Here is an 18,521-nt window from a genome sequence, read left to right as displayed (position 1 = left end):
GTCGGCAATTATTTTAGGGAGTGGCTAAAAATATATATTTCTCCTTTTGTATGTTTTTAATATAATATGGGCTTCTAGCATATCTGATCTTTACTAAAATAGCTATCTGGGTTCTATGTGATTATGCATCCATCGACTATTTTTAGTTTACGTGATTGGTTAAGTGGCTATTAGGTTAATTCTTCTTAGGAGTTCGACTACAGTTCTTCTTGGGCCTAAGATATTGGTTCAAAATTGAAGAATTAACATAAATAGCCGCCCACCTAATTCTTAAATTAAAAATAGCCGATGAAGATATAATATATGCATAATTTATATAATATATATGTATAATTGTGTATAATCAATGTGTAAACTATGTATATGACTGAAAAAAGTAAACAATAAATATGGCGTACGTTTGACTGGACAAGGCTTCATATTACAGGGTGGTAATTTGGGCAAGACAAATTACAAAAAAATACAAATTTTATACACTTTCGCAGCTGCCTAATGTAAATAGTTTCGGCAGCGGGTCACTATGTTTCCCATGGCATTTGAATGAGTGAGGGCCTTTATACCTCTTTCTCAAATTCCATGCAAAACAGGGAAGATTATCTGAAAGTACATATGAGGGTAAAAAACACACCCAAAAAACTTAATTTTCCTTTAAGCTGTGACTAAACTATGTGACAAAATGATTAACAATTCTAGCTAAGCTGCTAAGGGGTCTTTATGTTGTCTTCAGAAACTGAATTTCTTAGCTTAAGCTGTTTAAGATCATGCAAACATTTTGTCGAGTTGTACTCGGCTGCATCCAGGAGTTCTTCTGAATATGTCCTTCGCATGCATTTCTTATTGTAGCCGTCATCAGTTCTCAGCAGGACCATAACCTGCAATAAGTAAAGGATCATTGTTACTGATCTGGACAAGTTTTCTCTTGGTTAATGCAAGGACGATTAGTCGCAGAGAAGTACTAGCTGCTCCAACAATTTCAGCCATTGTGTTCTTCATAAGATGAATCAAAATTAGGTGGAATGAGGAAAAACGCTAAAGAAGGGGAGCCTTAGCGTAACTGGTAAAGTTGCTGCCATGTGACCAGGAGGTCATGGGTTCGAGCCATGAAAACAGCCTCTTGCAAAAATCCAGGGTAAGACTGCATACAGTAGACCCTTATGGTCCGGCCCTTCCCTGGACCCCGCGCATAGCGGAAGCTTAGTGCACCGGGCTGCCCCTTGAGGAAGAAGACCAAAGATAAACACTGAAAGAGGTGTTGTGATACTGGAAAGTTAATGAGATAGATTATTTTAAAGAATTATAAAAAACGAACGCATATATATTTAATAGAGATGTTGGTGGAGGTGAGCGGTGTATGGATGCCTTTCGATCTGAAAGATATGCAGGTATCTATCAAGATCATAAAGACTTTTGCTACCATCTAAAAGAAAAAGAAAAAGAAAGACAAAATGTATACTGAAATTAGTAATTAACATAACAGAGAACTTCTTACAAGTGTTTGCAATCAAGAAAATTTCCCTTTTTCATTTAGGTTCCTATGCATACATAAGCAGATGTGCAGACCTCTATATATCAGCAGGTTACTTATTTTCACCTAAAATGCACACTACAGCATTTTCTTTTCTTTTACTATATAAAATTCATACAACAACATGCACTTGATATATTGGAGTTTTCTCAACTCTTGTTTTATGGGTTAGATGATCAAATGGATTTAATAGCTTTACCCTCCTTATGGCTCAACAATTGCAAATTGTAACCTCTATTTTTTACCTCTACAAAATAATTTATCCTTTCAAATATCAAGAAGAAAAGATAGATGATTGAATGCTATCTCTTACTAGCTATAGAGTTATAAGTTATAACCAGCAGTTTTTGTATTTCTACCTCTTGTGCCCCAAGTGGAAGTTTTTGCCTTGAGAATTAACCTAGTAAACTTATCAAAAAGTTAGCGAGTCCCTAGTCCTGTGGAAAAAAATGGAATAATATAGTAGCAGAAGAACACGCACCTCTATAATACGAAAATAACTTGAATTGCAAAACTACAGGAAATCAGGGTGATAGAAAATAACTACTTGCCTGATTCATTCTAGGCCGCATAAGTGGGTTCTGTTCTACACATAAGCCAGCTGTTAGAATAACATGCCGCATCTCTTTTGGATTGTACTTATCACCAAGAACAGGATCAATTAGTCCTTTCATGTCGTGCTTATCGAGCAGAGGCTTTGCCTACAGTTGAATACGTGTATGCTCGTATGGTAAGGATGTATTCCTGAACTACAGAAAAAAAGAATATGATTCAAGACTTGACACAAGAAAGTACCCAAAGCACAAGGCTCTGCTGTGAATCATCTAATGCTTGTCTTCCAGTTATTATCTCCAATAGCAGCACACCGAAAGAAAATACATCGGTTTTCTCATCCACAATGCCATGCATAAAATACTCCGGAGCAAAATAACTGAAAATATCAAGAAGAATGCATTAGATGAAGATATAGAGACATATTCAAAGCTTTCAATTCAGATTTCAGCGACTGACAGACCCAAATGTGCCTTCAAACTTGCCCACATTATGATGTGTCCACTCTTTGGGAAGCCACTTCGCAAGGCCAAAGTCACAAATCTGTATCCACAATTTGCTGACCATCGTTAGTGTATGCCCACATGCTTAGAATAGGCAATAATCAAGGGTAAATTGCAGCAAACAACCAACACTCAAGTCATAGTGTCTACTAAATTGCATGGAACTCAAAGAATACTTTAACTGACTAAAATGAGAAGTAGAACCTCTTCGCTAGTAATTTCTCTTTATCATGACTATTGGACCATTGCAATTTGCAGTTATTAGACTGGCTTATGCGTTAACTGTACTTAATATATAAAACTAAATACAGAAGATGGAAGTGTGACTTCTATTTCTAATCCTGGGACAAATGAAATTTATCTCTCTCAGATTTCTCCAGCATACATTCTGAAATATAAAGATCGTCCATGTATTGCATATTCTCATGTAAATTCCTTCATGCATTATTACATTACGTAGTGTAAGTATGATATGCTTCTGATACATCTTCGTCATGTCATATAATCATATACACATTTTTCCAGGAATAGATGCCATACAGTAACTTTGATCAGACATCTCGGAACACAAAATGATATGATACAAATATGAATATTATATCCTAACAATAATGAAGATCTGTGTTCTTAGAAAAGTGGATAAACACTAGATTCACAAAGGATGTCACAACCTCTACACCTCCAGTCCACCACCAGCAATTAGAAAAACAGACACTACAAAAATTCCACGCTTAGAAATGCCAAGCTAGAAAATGGGACTGTATCATGGAGGACAACCTAACCAAACTAAAAAAGATGATTTCGGACCGTTTATTAACTTACACCTGTAAATTAATTAATAAATTTCTATAATCATCATTCATTCAAGAAACAAAGATTCATGCATTAAAATGATTATGTCAAAGAAAATTCGCTCTGCACGTACACTAGATGGTAAGCTACTACATTATAAAGGATATCTCGGAGAATATGATGACATAAATTTTTTTCAAATTGTCTTCAGAGAAGCACTTCCATCCATGAATATACTCTTAGCTGCTAAGCATAAAAGAAAGGATCGTGTTCTTCAATATCTTCTTTGTAAAAAACAGAATGGAGAATGCGGAATTCTGATCATCAGTACATGTCTATGATCGCACTCTTATAGTCCAAAGAGTAACATTTGATTACCAGGACAACCTGGGGCTTTACTTCATAGAAAACAAACTGATGTTTAACTTTACTATTATCTTGGAGCCAAAACATCATATGATATACTATACATGAAATGTTAAACTACCAGTGACTTGACTTCCTTCCATTGTCTAGCGTATACGAAAGGAAATTCGACAATCATCCATACCACTCACTAATTTTCTTCTCATGTAAATAATAGAAATTCCATTTAGTTTTGAACTGCTTTCTGGTGGAGGTATATCTCAAGTACTTTACATTACATGACAAGTGCATTACCTTATTTTAACTACATACATGAAAAACCTCTCAATTAGGAAAAATTTCCTTAAAATAGATATAAATAATTCAAATCACAAACAATGAATAAACTAATTTCAAAGATCTCTCACATGCGTGCATCTGGAATAAAAGGATATTTTCATGTCTATTATTAATCAAATGAATGACCTTAATAGACAAACACTCTTACACTCAGAAGGCACTGACTTACAGAATAACAATCCTCATCAAACTTTGTTTTTAACTTTTTTTTTCTTAGAAATATTTTTAGATAGGCTACCTATTATACACAGACAAACACATCGGTTTCTAGAGGCTATCATTGTGTCAAGGAGTTCCAAGTGTGACTGCTGAACTAGTAAATGCTGACAACCAAAATTTTCACAAACATTGAATGTCTTCACAGCAGCTTAAGCCCTGAAATTTAGTGCAGCGCAATAGGTATTTCGCATCCCTTAAACAGCAGTTCGGGGCAAACGACCAGGTATTAAGGCATGCACGTCAACACCCATAGGTCCTGTCCATGGCACTATACAAAATGAAGCTGGCAAACCGATATAATAGTTGTTGAAACGACGATTATGCATTATATCTTGGCGATCAAGAAGAGAAAATTTGAAATTTAGTAATTAAAAGTTTAGAACTAGTCATTAAATTTTAAGTATAAACTTACAACTGTATCTTTGCATCGAAAGAAATTTAAACTGACTTTTGGACTTGGTTGACATGATTTTACTTTTTATATTTTGCTTGATTGCAGTTATCTACAAAAATGTCTAAGATAGTGTATTATAGGTTATTATGAATACATTCTAAAAAAAGGAGATTTGTTGAGGTGAGTTGTAGTAACATATTTTGAATTATGTTTTATTAATATAATTTAAATTATGTTTTTTTAAATACAATATTGTTTCAATTATTTGTTCATTTTCTCACTACTTCAAAATATCGACACCGCTTATGAAAAATTCATGTGTGCACCCCTGACTCTTGCTATCTTTGTTCTTCTTTATTTTCCTTTTCCCGCTAATATACTATCTCTCTCGGCCACCTCTCATGCTAATCTCTATTAAACAAATCTCTTTTATGAAAACTATTTTTCGTTCAAAAGGATGCTTTCGAAGCACGAGATTTGAACGTTATACACAATGTGTCTCACATAAGTTTGTGCTCATATATTTTTAGTTCCTTGCTATCTTTGTACTTTTCTATTTCCCGAATGCACTACCTCTCTTTGTCGCGTCTCATGTGTTTTGAATGTTAATCCATTTTTAACTCTTGCTATCTTTGTTTTTATCGATTTCCCTGTTCCCACTCATACACTACCTCTCTATCTGTCCTGCTAATCTCTACCAAAGGAATCTCTTTTATGAAAGTGTGTCTTTTATTCAAAATAATGCTTTTGAAATATGTGTTTTGAACGTTATATACATGTGAGATATCACATGAGTTCGTCTTTTCTCAAACAGTAATAATTAGATCCACAAACGGCATAAAAGTAGTGCTGGAATATTATCTATACTTTGAACGTTATACATGTAAGATATCACATGAATTTGTTTTTTTTCTCCTTAACCGGTAATAATTATATTCATAAAGGATAGATTACATATATGAGATATCACATGAATTTGTTTCTTACTTAACCGGTAATAATTACAGTCATAAAAGATTGATTATACATGTGAGATATCATTTGAACGTTATACATGTGAGGTATCACATGAACGTTATACACGTGAGGTATCATTTGAACGTTATACATGTGAGTATCACATGAACGTTATACATGTGAGCAAAAATCCAAAAGTGTAGACCTCTTCTAAACTTAGAGGGACTCTATAAATTCAAGTAATGTTTCTACCTCATTTGCATATCCCACACGAGAAGTGACATAACAAGATACAATCTTAATCCTCTTGACTGACTTTTGCTTGTCTTCAAAACATCTTGAGTTCTTTTCTCACTTTCTTCCAACTCTTGCCTATACCAACAACTCAAAAAATTCCATGTATTCCCAGGCATGGGGCATTTGATACTGGAAAAGTTGAAAAGTAACTGCCATAGCTGGTCAGTGCAAAAAAAGATGATTAATGGTTCCCGTTTGGCAGCCATATAAATAGCATCTGCGGCATAAGGGTAACCCTCTTTTTCTGAAGGTTATCAGTAGTGAGGCAAACCTCCTTTGCCACAATCCAAGAGAAGCACATCACCTTATGAGGAGCTCTTGACGTCTAGACTTGTTTCAAGTCCATGGTTTGGCATGTTGTACTTCCTTGGTCAAAACCTTTGACTGAAAACACACCTTTGTTGAAGCCTTTCCCTTTCAGAGATCTACAGTAGGTGAGCAACCTTGAAACTTTTTCAATAACTAATAAAAAATCACACATTCTCTAGTATTCCGAATCAGATTTCTTCTCAAGTTACGTATCCAGTTCCGTTATCTATAGAGTCTCTTTTATGAAAGCTTGTCCTTTCTTCAAGAAGATAGTTTTGAAACGCGTGTTTTTAACGTTACACACGAGGTATCTCATATAACGTGTACCCATCCATTTTTAACTTTTTCTATCTTTGTTCTTCTCTATTTCCCCTTTCCCACTGATACATTACCTCTTTCTGTTGCCTCTCCTGCTAGTCTCCATTAGAAAACATGTTTCAAGCAGTACATAGGATGTATCGCACAAAACTATCCAATTTGTATCCATCCATGTTTTTACTCTTGCTATCTTTGTTCTTCACTATTCTCTTTTCTCACGAACACTGCCTCTCTCGGTCACACCTCCTGCTAGTCTCCATTAAAGGAATCTCTGTTATGAAAGCTTGTCTTTTCTTCAAAAGGATGCTGTTGAAACATGTGATTTGAACGTTATACACGATGTATCTCGCATGATATATGCGCACCTAATCCTTACTCTTACAACTTTGTTCTTCTCTATTTCCCTTTTTTCCACTAGTACACTACCTCCTCTCAGTCGCATCTCCTGCTAGTCTCCATGAGAAAACATTCTTTCAGCAGTACATAGGATATATCACACATAAAAATGTACTCATCCACTTTCTAACTCATTCTCTCTTTGCTCCTCTTTATATTATGTTCCACGCTACTACACCACTTATTGTGACAATAAACAGGCTTGTCACTAAATTTCACTTATTGCCATCTTTGCACCTCTCTATATCCCTTTCCCCATCCTGATACTAGCTTTCTTAGAAGAAGCTATCATCAAAGCCCACCACCAATAATCATTAACAAAATCCACCACAAACCAACAATCGCATCCAACCATTTGTGAGCCAAGGTCTCCTAACCGACAAAGTTAAGAAATTTACTGTGTAGCACTTAATTGTCAGTCTTAAAGTTAAAGTGCTTTTGACCATATACAAGCAGAGAATATATTCTTCCAAGAGGAGTTATTGGAGCATGCATAAGAAGCTGAGTAATGACTCTAATTCACCTAAAGCTAACCCTCTGATTCTCAAATCTGCTTATCGAATTCACTACTCCCTATCCTTGGCATAAGTTCTTCAAAATGTGGAAGCGGTTCCATCAAGAGACTAGCTTCCTTCCCACTTTTAGTTGTTACGAGGATATGAAGACGGGAAAGCAGAAGTGTGAGGGAAAATGTACCAATAGGTTTCTATCCATTCGAATAATCCTGGAAGAACTTCACCTATCTGACCTGAAGAATGCTACCAGTAATTTTAGCGAAGGTACGTAATCTATTTTAACATCTCTCTTCACAGCATTCAGGCTAATATGAAAAAACATATATATGCAGGGCAACTATTGAAAACCCTACTTATGTAACACACATGATCTCAGCATATATGTTGGATATAATCTTTTCTTCCCTTAATTGTCAATCTTAAATGCAAGTACCTGAGGCACAAAATCCTCCGTAAGTAGAATATTATCAGCTTTAATATCTCTGTGTATAATCCGCCTTTGGCAATTCTCGTGAAGGTAAAGTAGGCCATTTGCAATACCAAAAATTATTTTGTACCTGGCAGCCCAATCTAGTTTATCCCTTGAGCCTGAAAAGACAGAAAACAGGCAAGTACCTTGTGTTAAAGCAAAAAAGGGAAGTTCATCCATTACAAGAAGAGAAATTTAGTCTTGTAATGAGAAATTTTGAGACAGACCACGAAGAAATGATCCTAAGCTCCCTTGAGAAGATAACTCAAGAACAAGGTATGTCCCTCCTTCCACTCCATAACCAACCATCCTTGCGGTATTAGGATGGTCTACATGTGCTATAGTACCAATCTCACATAGGAAGCTAGTTTCCTGCTCCTCTGGTGTACCTTTATTGAGGCGCTTAACCGCGACAAGCTGACCATCAGGCAAACAACCCTTGTAAACTTCAGCATACCCTCCTTTGCCAATCAAGTTTTCTGTCAAACAAGGAGATCAACTGTAGGATACACATTTATGCTCAAGAAAGAGTATTAAATATAATCATATAGAAATGTATTAGCCTGAATGCAAAAAAGAGAGAGATGTTAAACCAGATTACAAACCTTCGCTAAAATTATTGGTAGCATTTTTCAGGTCAGATAGGCTGAAGTTCTTCCAGGAGGATTTGAAGTGATAGAAACCTGTTGCTACATTCTCCCTCGCACTTCTGCTTTTCCTTCTCGATATCCTCGGAACGGCTAAAGGTGGAAAGGTAGGTAGTCTCTTGATGGAGCTTCTCTTCCACATTTTGAAGAACTTGTGCCATCGAGAGGGCATCCGTGGATTTGACAAGCAGAAGTGAGAACCTGAGGGTTTAGCTTTAGGAGAATCGGAGCCATTCTCCTGGTTTCTGATGCACGCTTCAATAATTCCTCTAGGAGAAGAATCATCATGTTTATCATTTTCCATCTCAAACAACGTAAGGTCTACAACAAGTATTTTCGAGAAGATAATCCATCAGAATCAGAAGAAAAAAGAAACAAGTCAAACACAACTTCTTCGGAATACAGCTTATGTCACCTTGAGCAGAAACTGAGGAAGCGAGATTCTTCTGTGCAGAAACTACAGCTTTGTTCTGAGGTATGTACTGCATCCATAATGATTCTCTTAGCAGTTTTAAATTATCCAAATCATATCAAATCAAAAAGTTAAGATTTTGCTCTTTCCTTTTATGCTTTCCTTGGTCTTGCATCAAGGAAAATATAACTAATCCCAAAACAAAGAATTCAAATGGATTGCAGGTGGTTAATGCTCGAGTCAGGAAGTTCGGATTTAACGCATATACTGTCATGGGCGGCTTTCCAGCCATGCCCCATGATCCCTTGGACGCGCCCCGTGGCGTCCTGGCCAGCCTCCCAACGCCCGTCGCCACGGTCGGCCCCGTGGTCTCGGCAGCTCCAAGTGACAAGCGCGCATGTGCCTCTGTCGCCCCACCGATAGCCATCGCCAGCGCCCAGCCACAGGCAAAAGCCGACAGCGCCGCGCGCGCAGACAATGCCGCGCGCGCAGACCCTGATGCTAAAGACAAAGTTGCTGCCAACGGACTTGCTGCTGCTTTGTAGAAGACTAAGTCCTTTTCATTGTAAATATAGAGTAGTTTTGCTGCATTTTCTTTAAGTGTGATTTTCCAGCTTTCATAGGTCTAGTCATGTAACTTTGGTTTATTTTTTTTAAGCATTATTAAGGGGGACCAAGCAATCAAAACTTTCAAGCAAGCAAACAATTCTCTGTACTGGTGTCTCTCCCCCCCGACACCGTCTTGTTTTCTGTAATAGCTTTCATTCAATGCAATCAAGCTTTCTTTCATTCTCAATTCTCTTTTCTGCTCTCTTTCAATTGCTCATGACATTGGTTTTCCCGTACGGCACTGACAATCTAGTCTAGCGTACGGAGGGGACCTCAGTTGGCGGACAGCAACCGTACTGACATCGGTTGCCTAGCCTTACGTCGCCCTTCCAAGGAACTTCAGGAAGGCGCCGCGTAACAGTTGGTATCAGAGCCTAGGCTCGACATCGGACGAGGGATCACATTGCAATTACCACCATTTCTGACCATGGTGAATTATGGGGATCGCATCGCGACCCTTGAGGGAACAGTTGACGCATTACGGCCCATCGTGGAAATGGTGCCCGATCTAAAAACCAGCCTAGTGCAAAGGTTGGACGACCTGGACCGCAGACTCATCCAGGCCGAAGTTGACATAGAAAACATCAGCCGCGACTCTGAAGGAGACCGGCAAACAGCAGCCACAGAGGCAGCTGAAATTTTTGGTAAATTTGAGGTCCTCCAGCAGGAGCGTGCCGAGGATTTAGCCAACAGGGAACAAGAGGCAGACAGGGTGACTGCCATGCAACAAACCATTGACAACTTGACAGGCCAGCTCAATGTTGTCAATGCTGCTTTACAAGGCCTACTTCGAGGAGGCGGAAACCAATTTGGGGGTGGTGTGAACCTCGCCCCCATGGCACAAAAGCTGAAAATTCCTGAGCCAAAGCCATACAGTGGAGCTCGGAATGCCAAAGAAGTGGAAAATTTCATTTTCGACATCGAGCAATACTTCGATGCCGTGGGAAGCCTGGAAGAAGCTAAGAAGGTAGCAACTGCTGCCATGTATCTTCAGGGTGATGCCAAACTCTGGTGGCGGGTGAAGTACGAAGCCATCAAGGCAGGTGAAGATGCCCTCGACACATGGGCGGAACTGAAGGCAGCCATACGCCTACAGTTCTTCCCCGAAAATGTTGAGTACAATGCCAGGAGAAAGTTGCGGGAGCTCCGCCAGACCAAATCAGTGCGAGATTACGTGCGGGAATTCTCCGCGCTCATGCTGAACATCCGGGACATGGGGGACAAAGACAAACTCTTCACCTTCCTGGAAGGGTTGAAACCTTATGCCCGGATGGAGTTGCAGAGACAAAGGGTAGACACGTTGCCTAAGGCAATCCAAGCAGCAGAGTGCCTTGGGGATTACCAAGTGGAAGCCCGGAAGGATAGGCCTCAACAGCCTGTCCGAGGAGGATACAAAGGGGGCCAACCAAACACTAGTGGCCCTAGCAGAAGTGGAGGAGACCGGAGTGCACCCAAATCCAAGACTCCCTCTTCCGGCAGTACTAGTGCTGCATCTAACAACAATGATCGGGGGAGGAAGCCCCCCTCAGGATGTCGCCATTGCGGCGGACCACATTGGAATAATGAATGTCCACATGCACAGATGAATGCCCATCAAGCTTTTGAGGATGGGACGGATGACGACGCCGATGATGCGGACCAGACCGAGCCAGTAGGTGCATTCAATGCAATTGTTGGCTCCATTTCTGAGCCCTTAGCGGGTACCAGTGCCGGTATCCGCAAGAAGAAGGACCCCTGTCCAATTGCCAGGAAAGGAAATAAGAAGGCGAATTTGAGGACTCCTCCTCATCAAGAGAGGACCCTAATGTTCGTTGACATGAAGGTAAATGGCAAGCCCATTCGGGCAATGATAGACACAGGTGCCACCCACAACTACTTAGCCTCGACTCAGGTGGAGCGTCTTGGACTAGTCGTAGGAAAGGGCAAAGGTCGTGTGAAGGCTATCAACTCACCACCTCAACCAGTGGGTGGAATAGCCAAAGAAGTACCAGTGAAGCTTGGCCCTTATGAAGGAAAGTTCAACCTGCGCGTAGTGATCATAGATGACTTTGAGTTAATCGTGGGGTTGGAATTCCTGAGACAGACCAATACCATGCCCGCACCGTATGCAGACATGCTGCTGATGATGGGGGCAAATGGGGCCAAGCCCTGCATTATTCCGTGCATTCCCATGAAGATGGCAGCCGAGAACATCTCGGCCTTGCAGTTGAAGAAGGGGGTAAAAAGACATGAACCCACGTTCCTGGCTACCCTCTGCATGGAAGATATAGAACGCTCCTCGGGTCCCATTCCTGCACCCGTGAAGGAGTTACTTCTGGAATTTGAAGACATCATGCCACAAGACATGCCAAAGCGTCTTCCGCCTAGGCGAACTGTGGACCATGAGATTGAGTTGGTGCCGGGTGCGAAGCCACCTGCCCGGGCGCCATACAGAATGTCACAACCCGAACTCGCCGAGCTTCGGAGACAATTGACGGAAATGCTAGACACAGGGATCATTGTGCCCTCTAAGTCCCCATACGGGTCCCCTGTGCTATTCCAAAAGAAACATGATGGTAGTTTGCGACTCTGCGTGGATTACCGGGCTCTAAACAAAATCACCGTGAAAAACAAGTACCCTATTCCGCTAATGGCAGACTTGTTTGATAGACTGGGTGGTGCGACGGTATTCACCAAAATAGACCTGAGGACAGGTTATTGGCAAGTTCGGATTGCCGATGGTGATGAGCACAAGACGACCTGTGTGACAAGATATGGGTCGTACGACTTCCTGGTTATGCCCTTTGGCTTGACTAACGCGCCAGCCACATTTTGCACCTTGATGAACCAAGTCTTCCGAGAATACATTGACGAATTCGTCGTGGTTTATTTGGATGACATTGTGGTATATAGCCAGACACTAGAAGAACACCTGGAGCATTTGCGGAAGGTCCTAGCCCGATTGCGGGAGCACGAACTATATGCGAAGCTATCCAAGTGCTCCTTTGCTCAGAAACAAATTGACTTCCTCGGACATGTCATCGAGGAAGGGAGGATCAAGATGGACCAGCAGAAGATTCAGGCCATTACAGAATGGCCGCCTCCTAAGGATATACATGCCTTGAGGTCGTTCCTTGGCCTATGCAACTTCTATCGGCGGTTTGTGAAAAGTTACTCCCTCATTGCAGTGCCGCTGACAGAACTTCTCAAGAAGGCCACCCCGTGGGATTGGGGCCCCAAGCGGGCAAAGGCCTTCGACGCATTGAAGATGGCTATGTCCAGTAGCCCAGTCTTGGCCCTCCCTGACTTGGCCAAGCCATTCGAAGTGCAAACGGATGCCTCCGACTATGCACTTGGTGGAGTATTGCTACAAGAAGGGCATCCCGTAGCGTACGAGAGCCGGAAACTGAAGGATGCAGAGCGACGCTATGCCGCCCATGAGAAAGAATTATTGGCTGTCGTTCATTGCTTACGCCTTTGGAGGCATTATCTACTGGGAGCCCCATTCGTGGTCAAGACAGACAATACAGCCGTTAGCCATTTCATGACCCAGCCAAAGCTGAATGGACGACAGGCTAGGTGGCAGGAACTCCTAGCGGAATTTCACTTCAACCTGGAGTACCGAAGTGGAAAGACCAATCATGTTGCTGATGCACTCAGTCGGAGAGCTGATCTAGCATCGATGTGTGTTCTCGCCGCCCTAAAGGGAAGCGAAGTAACCACCACCATAAAAGACCAGATACAGGATCTACTCATCAAGGATCCTGCTGCACAGTATTTGGTTGATTTGGTAGGACAGGGCAAGACTCGCCAGTTCTACACCGAAGATGGGTTCCTGAAGGTGAAAGGGAACCGACTTTATGTTCCTAAAGGAGGAGATCTGCGACGGACTCTTCTTGCAGAATGCCACGATACTTTGTGGGCCGGTCATCCCGGCGAGGAACGCACCATGGCATTGCTTCGCCGTGCATATTATTGGCCTCAAATGGTCGATGACGTCGCTCAGTATGTGAAGACTTGTCTAGTATGCCAAAAAGATAAGTCAGACCGCTTGACGCAGGCAGGGCTCTTGGAACCACTAGCTGTACCAAAAAGACCTTGGGAAAGCGTTTCCCTGGACTTCATCACCGGATTGCCCAAGGTCGGAGATCTCACAACTATCTTGGTTGTGGTGGATCGGTTTTCCAAGTATGCTACCTTTATAGCAGCCCCACAATATATATCAGCAGAAGATACAGCTCGACTATTCTTCTCTCATGTCGTCAAGTATTGGGGCTTACCTAAAGACATTGTTAGTGATCGCGACTCACGCTTCACTAGCAATTTTTGGACCCAACTCTTTAAGTGCCTCGGGTCAAAATTGAGTCATAGCTCAAGTTTTCATCCGCAATCTGATGGCCAGACGGAGCGATTCAATGGTATGCTAGAGGAATATCTCCGGCACTTTGTGACCGGATCGCAGAAGAATTGGGTGAAGCTTCTGGATGCTGCTCAACTGTGTTTCAATTCACAAAAGAGCTCAAGTACCAACAAAAGCGCTTTTGAAATTGTTACCGGACAGCAACCGCTACTCCCACACACAGTGAACGCACCAAACATGTCAAAATCTCCTCGGGCTGCCAGCTTCTCAAAAGAATGGAAGCAAAATTTGGAGATAGTGCGGAGCTATCTTGTCAAAGCCCAAAAGCGGATGAAGAGGCATGCTGATCAGAATCGCCGCTTTGTGGAATACCAGGTGGGAGACAAAGTGATGGTCAAAATCCCAAAGCGGTACTTGTTTGCAGGGGTCCATGACCCTCGCCTATTGCAAAAATATATTGGACCCTTGTCCATTGAAAGGCGCATTGGGAAAGTTGCATACCGGGTGGATACCCCAGCTTGGTGGAAAATCCATCCTGTTTTCCATGTCAGTCTCCTGAAACCTTTTCGGGAAGATGTGGAGGATCCTTCACGAAGCCAACTCACAATACCAAGTATTCGAGGCCCCAATTCAACCGGAAAAAGGCGTGCTGAAGCTATTCTTGATGATCGAGTGATTCACGCCTCAAGAAAAGATCACCAGGAGTTCTTGGTGAAATGGCAGGGATGTGATGCAGAGGAGAATACTTGGGAGAGGGGAACAAACCTCAAAGCCTACAAGAGCCTGATTGATGATTACCTTGCAAGGAAGGCGCCGAGGACGTCGCCAACTCAGGTGGGGGAGAATGTCATGGGCGGCTTTCCAGCCATGCCCCATGATCCCTTGGACGCGCCCCGTGGCGTCCTGGCCAGCCTCCCAACGCCCGTCGCCACGGTCGGCCCCGTGGTCTCGGCAGCTCCAAGTGACAAGCGCGCATGTGCCTCTGTCGCCCCACCGATAGCCATCGCCAGCGCCCAGCCACAGGCAAAAGCCGACAGCGCCGCGCGCGCAGACAATGCCGCGCGCGCAGACCCTGATGCTAAAGACAAAGTTGCTGCCAACGGACTTGCTGCTGCTTTGTAGAAGACTAAGTCCTTTTCATTGTAAATATAGAGTAGTTTTGCTGCATTTTCTTTAAGTGTGATTTTCCAGCTTTCATAGGTCTAGTCATGTAACTTTGGTTTATTTTTTTAAGCATTATTAAGGGGGACCAAGCAATCAAAACTTTCAAGCAAGCAAACAATTCTCTGTACTGGTGTCTCTCCCCCCGACACCGTCTTGTTTTCTGTAATAGCTTTCATTCAATGCAATCAAGCTTTCTTTCATTCTCAATTCTCTTTTCTGCTCTCTTTCAATTGCTCATGACATTGGTTTTCCCGTACGGCACTGACAATCTAGTCTAGCGTACGGAGGGGACCTCAGTTGGCGGACAGCAACCGTACTGACATCGGTTGCCTAGCCTTACGTCGCCCTTCCAAGGAACTTCAGGAAGGCGCCGCGTAACAGTAAGTATGAACAAATTCAGACTGTGAAACTGCGAATGGCTCATTAAATCAGTTATAGTTTGTTTGATGGTATCTACTACTCGGATAACCGTAGTAATTCTAGAGCTAATACGTGCAACAAACCCCGACTTCTGGAAGGGATGCATTTATTAGATAAAAGGTCGACGCGGGCTCTGCCCGTTGCTGCGATGATTCATGATAACTCGACGGATCGCACGGCCATCGTGCCGGCGACGCATCATTCAAATTTCTGCCCTATCAACTTTCGATGGTAGGATAGACAAGATGTACTTTAATTTACAACTATGCCCTGTGAAAATATCGTATCCAGTCAGCTTATACTCCAAAAATTACAAAAACCAAAAACAACCCCTACCCCATCACACCTAGAAAAGAACCTCCCCCACCCCCCCCCCAAAAAAAAAAAAAAAAAAACAGATTACAGGCTAAGAACAAAAGGGCCCTAAGGAAAGAAAGACATTTTTTCGTTAGACCAGTGGAATGTAGGAGGTACCCGATAAAACAGTCGAGTTGCATGCAAGTTGGTCCGGCCACCACTTTTATACAAAAAAAAGTCCTATAAAACACAAAAGCAAAGACAATTGCTCTACACAAGCGCGGAAACTTACAGCTTTCTCCTTCTCTGCATCATAAACAAGAAAAAAGGAAAAAGCTATGAATCAAATCATAAAACAAGGAAAATCAGATGAAAAATAAAAAAGAATAGAAGAAACAAGGAACTCACAAAATATTTTTAAGATTCTTGATCAAGGCATGGAACAGAGAGTCCAAAGGAACATTATAAGAAGAGCAATTGAATAGAGGACAAAATCCAACGTAAGAATACCAATGTGGACCGATACTGCATTACTAGAGCCATGTTTAAAGTCAAAAGAGAAAACAACCTCAACAAATGTGTGTTTGTTAGTAATTAATTATCATCCATGTTTGTCCAAAAATTCAAGAAAAGATTCTATTAAAGATCCCTTTATCCCAAATCATAAATTCTACCCTTATCATTCTTGAAACTTTTCACGACACCATTACCCACCCCCCACCCCACCACCCTAAGAGAGGGGAGGGTGATCTTTCTTAGTAAAGATTTGTGACAAGTGGAGGGAGTTTGAGGAACAAATTAAATTGCTAATATTAAGGTCCCTAGTATTAATCGCAACCTTAATTTTGAGACAGATACACCGTAGAAAGGAGAGTGACTTTTGCCTATTTAGAGAAAGTGCCGGGGGATGGTTGGGACCTTTGGGGAGAGAGAGGGGGGGGGGGGTGTGATAGAGAGGTAACGTCCGTACGTTTAACAACATTGGAGGTAACGGGCTGAGTTAGTGGGCTTGTACTTTTTAGGATTTTTTTTGTCCATCTAGGTTCGGGTTTAGCGGACTGGACCGGGTCGTATAATTTTTTATTTTTTTTAAAATAAATTTTATTTTTCTTATTCAATGTTATTGATACTTAAGTGTTTGCAAACTTTTAAGGCTTAGAATTAAACTTTGAAGTTTAAAATTTTAAATTTTAAATTTGAATTTTACAATTTTAAAATTAAAATTTGAAAGTAAGTGGCTACAAAAAATTATTTAATAAGATCAATAGGCAATATGTAAGGATCAAGCTCCGAAGACTTTCATTTGATATTTTTATTGAATAATATATAATACTTCAAATTAACTTGCAAGTTCTTTTTTGATTTTGTTATTTTTGAACTTGCAAATTAAAAGTTTACAACAATTATAAAAAATAAAAAAAAATAGTTCATCACATGCTTTGCATCATTTTTGTAAGTTCATCTATGTCAATATGAGGTTCTTGGTTTCCGGCATTTGTTGAATCAGAACCATAAATTATTATATCTCCAATTTCTTGGTCCTCCGCTTCATCTACCTCGTCACACCCTTGATTTCGCCGTTCTGATCTTATCCAATCTCTGAAGCACACTAGAATTTTCAAAGCGTTGCTGCCCAATAAATGACGGGTATATCCTAGTTGCTGCCTTGCTTGGCTAAATGCGCTCTCTGATGCGACTGTTGAAATCGGCATATTTAGCACATCTCGAGCCATGGCCGAAAGAAAAGGAAATTGATTTGAGTTGCTCCTCCACCAACCCAGTGATAGAAATTCCTTTGTGCGGGGCTCTGCTAACTTTTGCAAGTGGAATTGAAGTTCATCAATATTCCTGCTACTGGTTTGTTGATGCTCCCCTAGTGTAGACCAAATCAAATAATCTTCAACACCATCATTATCATTCAAATCACTGATCCCAGATGTTGAAACTGAACTTGAAGGAATATTTGCATCTACAGCAGAAAAAGCATCAATAATGTTAGCATAATAATTATATAATATTTCTAAATATTTGTGTAGATCAGAAATACAAGTGTCAATATCAGGAGTTTCAGTTGGTCCAATATCCATATAAGAATATAAAGTAGTGATTAATTGACGACAAGTGGCCATTTTGATAGAAGGGTTTAAAATAGCACCAATTAGGTAAACATGGGGAATTGGGTAGAAATAGTTTTTAAACTTATCTAGCATAGATTTAGCAACAGAAGTATATCCTTCTTTCTTCTTCAAATTATGTAGTAAAAGAGAAATTTCAGCAATATGAACTAAACCATTTGCAATAGTAGGATAATAAGCTCCAGAAAAATTCTACATCTTACATAATTTTTATCTTCTTCTAGTCTATCAAAAAAATTCTAACACTTACTTCTTAATCTTCGATTCTTCTTAATAGGGAGGGGAGGCCTACTTGTATTACCACGACTTCCACCCCTAATATTTTGAGTTTGACTAGCATTACCAGGTGTGGCTGGTGGTGTTTCAAGATTATCAGGTGATGGAATATCATCTAAATTATCATCTATACCATAATTTTCTTGAAATCGCTCATAATCTACATTTAAATTTTCAGGTGAACTTTCAAAAATATGTGTAAAGCTACTAGAAGAACAAGCACCACCTCTTGATCTTTTGAAAGTTTTCTTACTACCACCTCTACTGGTGC

At 40.9% G+C, this 18,521-nt stretch overlaps 1 protein-coding gene across 4 annotated transcripts; it reads right to left on the bottom strand.

The window, feature by feature from the left end:
- Positions 1-399: 399 nt before the first annotated feature.
- On the bottom strand, positions 400-16,729 carry LOC104086920 (receptor-like cytosolic serine/threonine-protein kinase RBK2). 4 transcript variants are annotated; one of them, XM_070181154.1, is made up of 11 exons: positions 16,248-16,724; positions 16,017-16,145; positions 9,014-9,080; positions 8,557-8,919; positions 8,179-8,430; positions 7,916-8,070; positions 2,541-2,620; positions 2,321-2,456; positions 2,077-2,226; positions 1,885-1,925; positions 642-872 (listed from the first exon to the last, which is right to left on the bottom strand). In XM_070181154.1, exons 4-11 carry the CDS (start codon positions 8,900-8,902, stop codon positions 857-859), a joined length of 1,176 nt encoding a protein of 391 aa, XP_070037255.1. In that variant the 5' UTR covers positions 8,903-8,919; positions 9,014-9,080; positions 16,017-16,145; positions 16,248-16,724; the 3' UTR covers positions 642-856. The 4 variants fall into 4 exon arrangements, 3 of the variants coding, with proteins under 3 accessions (XP_009589567.1, XP_070037261.1, XP_070037255.1); XR_011409438.1 differs by having other exon boundaries at positions 814-872; positions 1,885-1,962; positions 16,248-16,721; XM_009591272.4 differs by lacking the exon at positions 1,885-1,925 and having other exon boundaries at positions 400-872; positions 16,248-16,718.
- Between the last annotated feature and the right edge of the window lie 1,792 nt (positions 16,730-18,521).

Source organism: Nicotiana tomentosiformis, chromosome 1 (genome assembly GCF_000390325.3).
Source record: "Nicotiana tomentosiformis chromosome 1, ASM39032v3, whole genome shotgun sequence".
Lineage (NCBI taxonomy): Eukaryota > Viridiplantae > Streptophyta > Magnoliopsida > Solanales > Solanaceae > Nicotiana > Nicotiana tomentosiformis.
The sequence above is the reverse complement of the archived record's forward strand: the minus strand, read 5'-3'. Positions and strand labels throughout refer to the sequence as shown.

Bases quoted from the DNA above. Each gene is read 5' to 3' on its own strand.
- LOC104086920 (XM_009591272.4), bottom strand. From the start codon at position 8,902: ATGGAAAATGATAAACATGATGATTCTTCTCCTAGAGGAATTATTGAA. The intron at 2,621-7,915 runs GTACTTGCATTT...TTGTGGATACAG, and splicing joins CGGAGGATTTTGTGCCTCAG to ATTTGTGACTTTGGCCTTGC. The intron at 873-2,076 runs GCAAGTAGTTAT...TACTTATTGCAG, and splicing joins TGCGGCCTAGAATGAATCAG to GTTATGGTCCTGCTGAGAAC.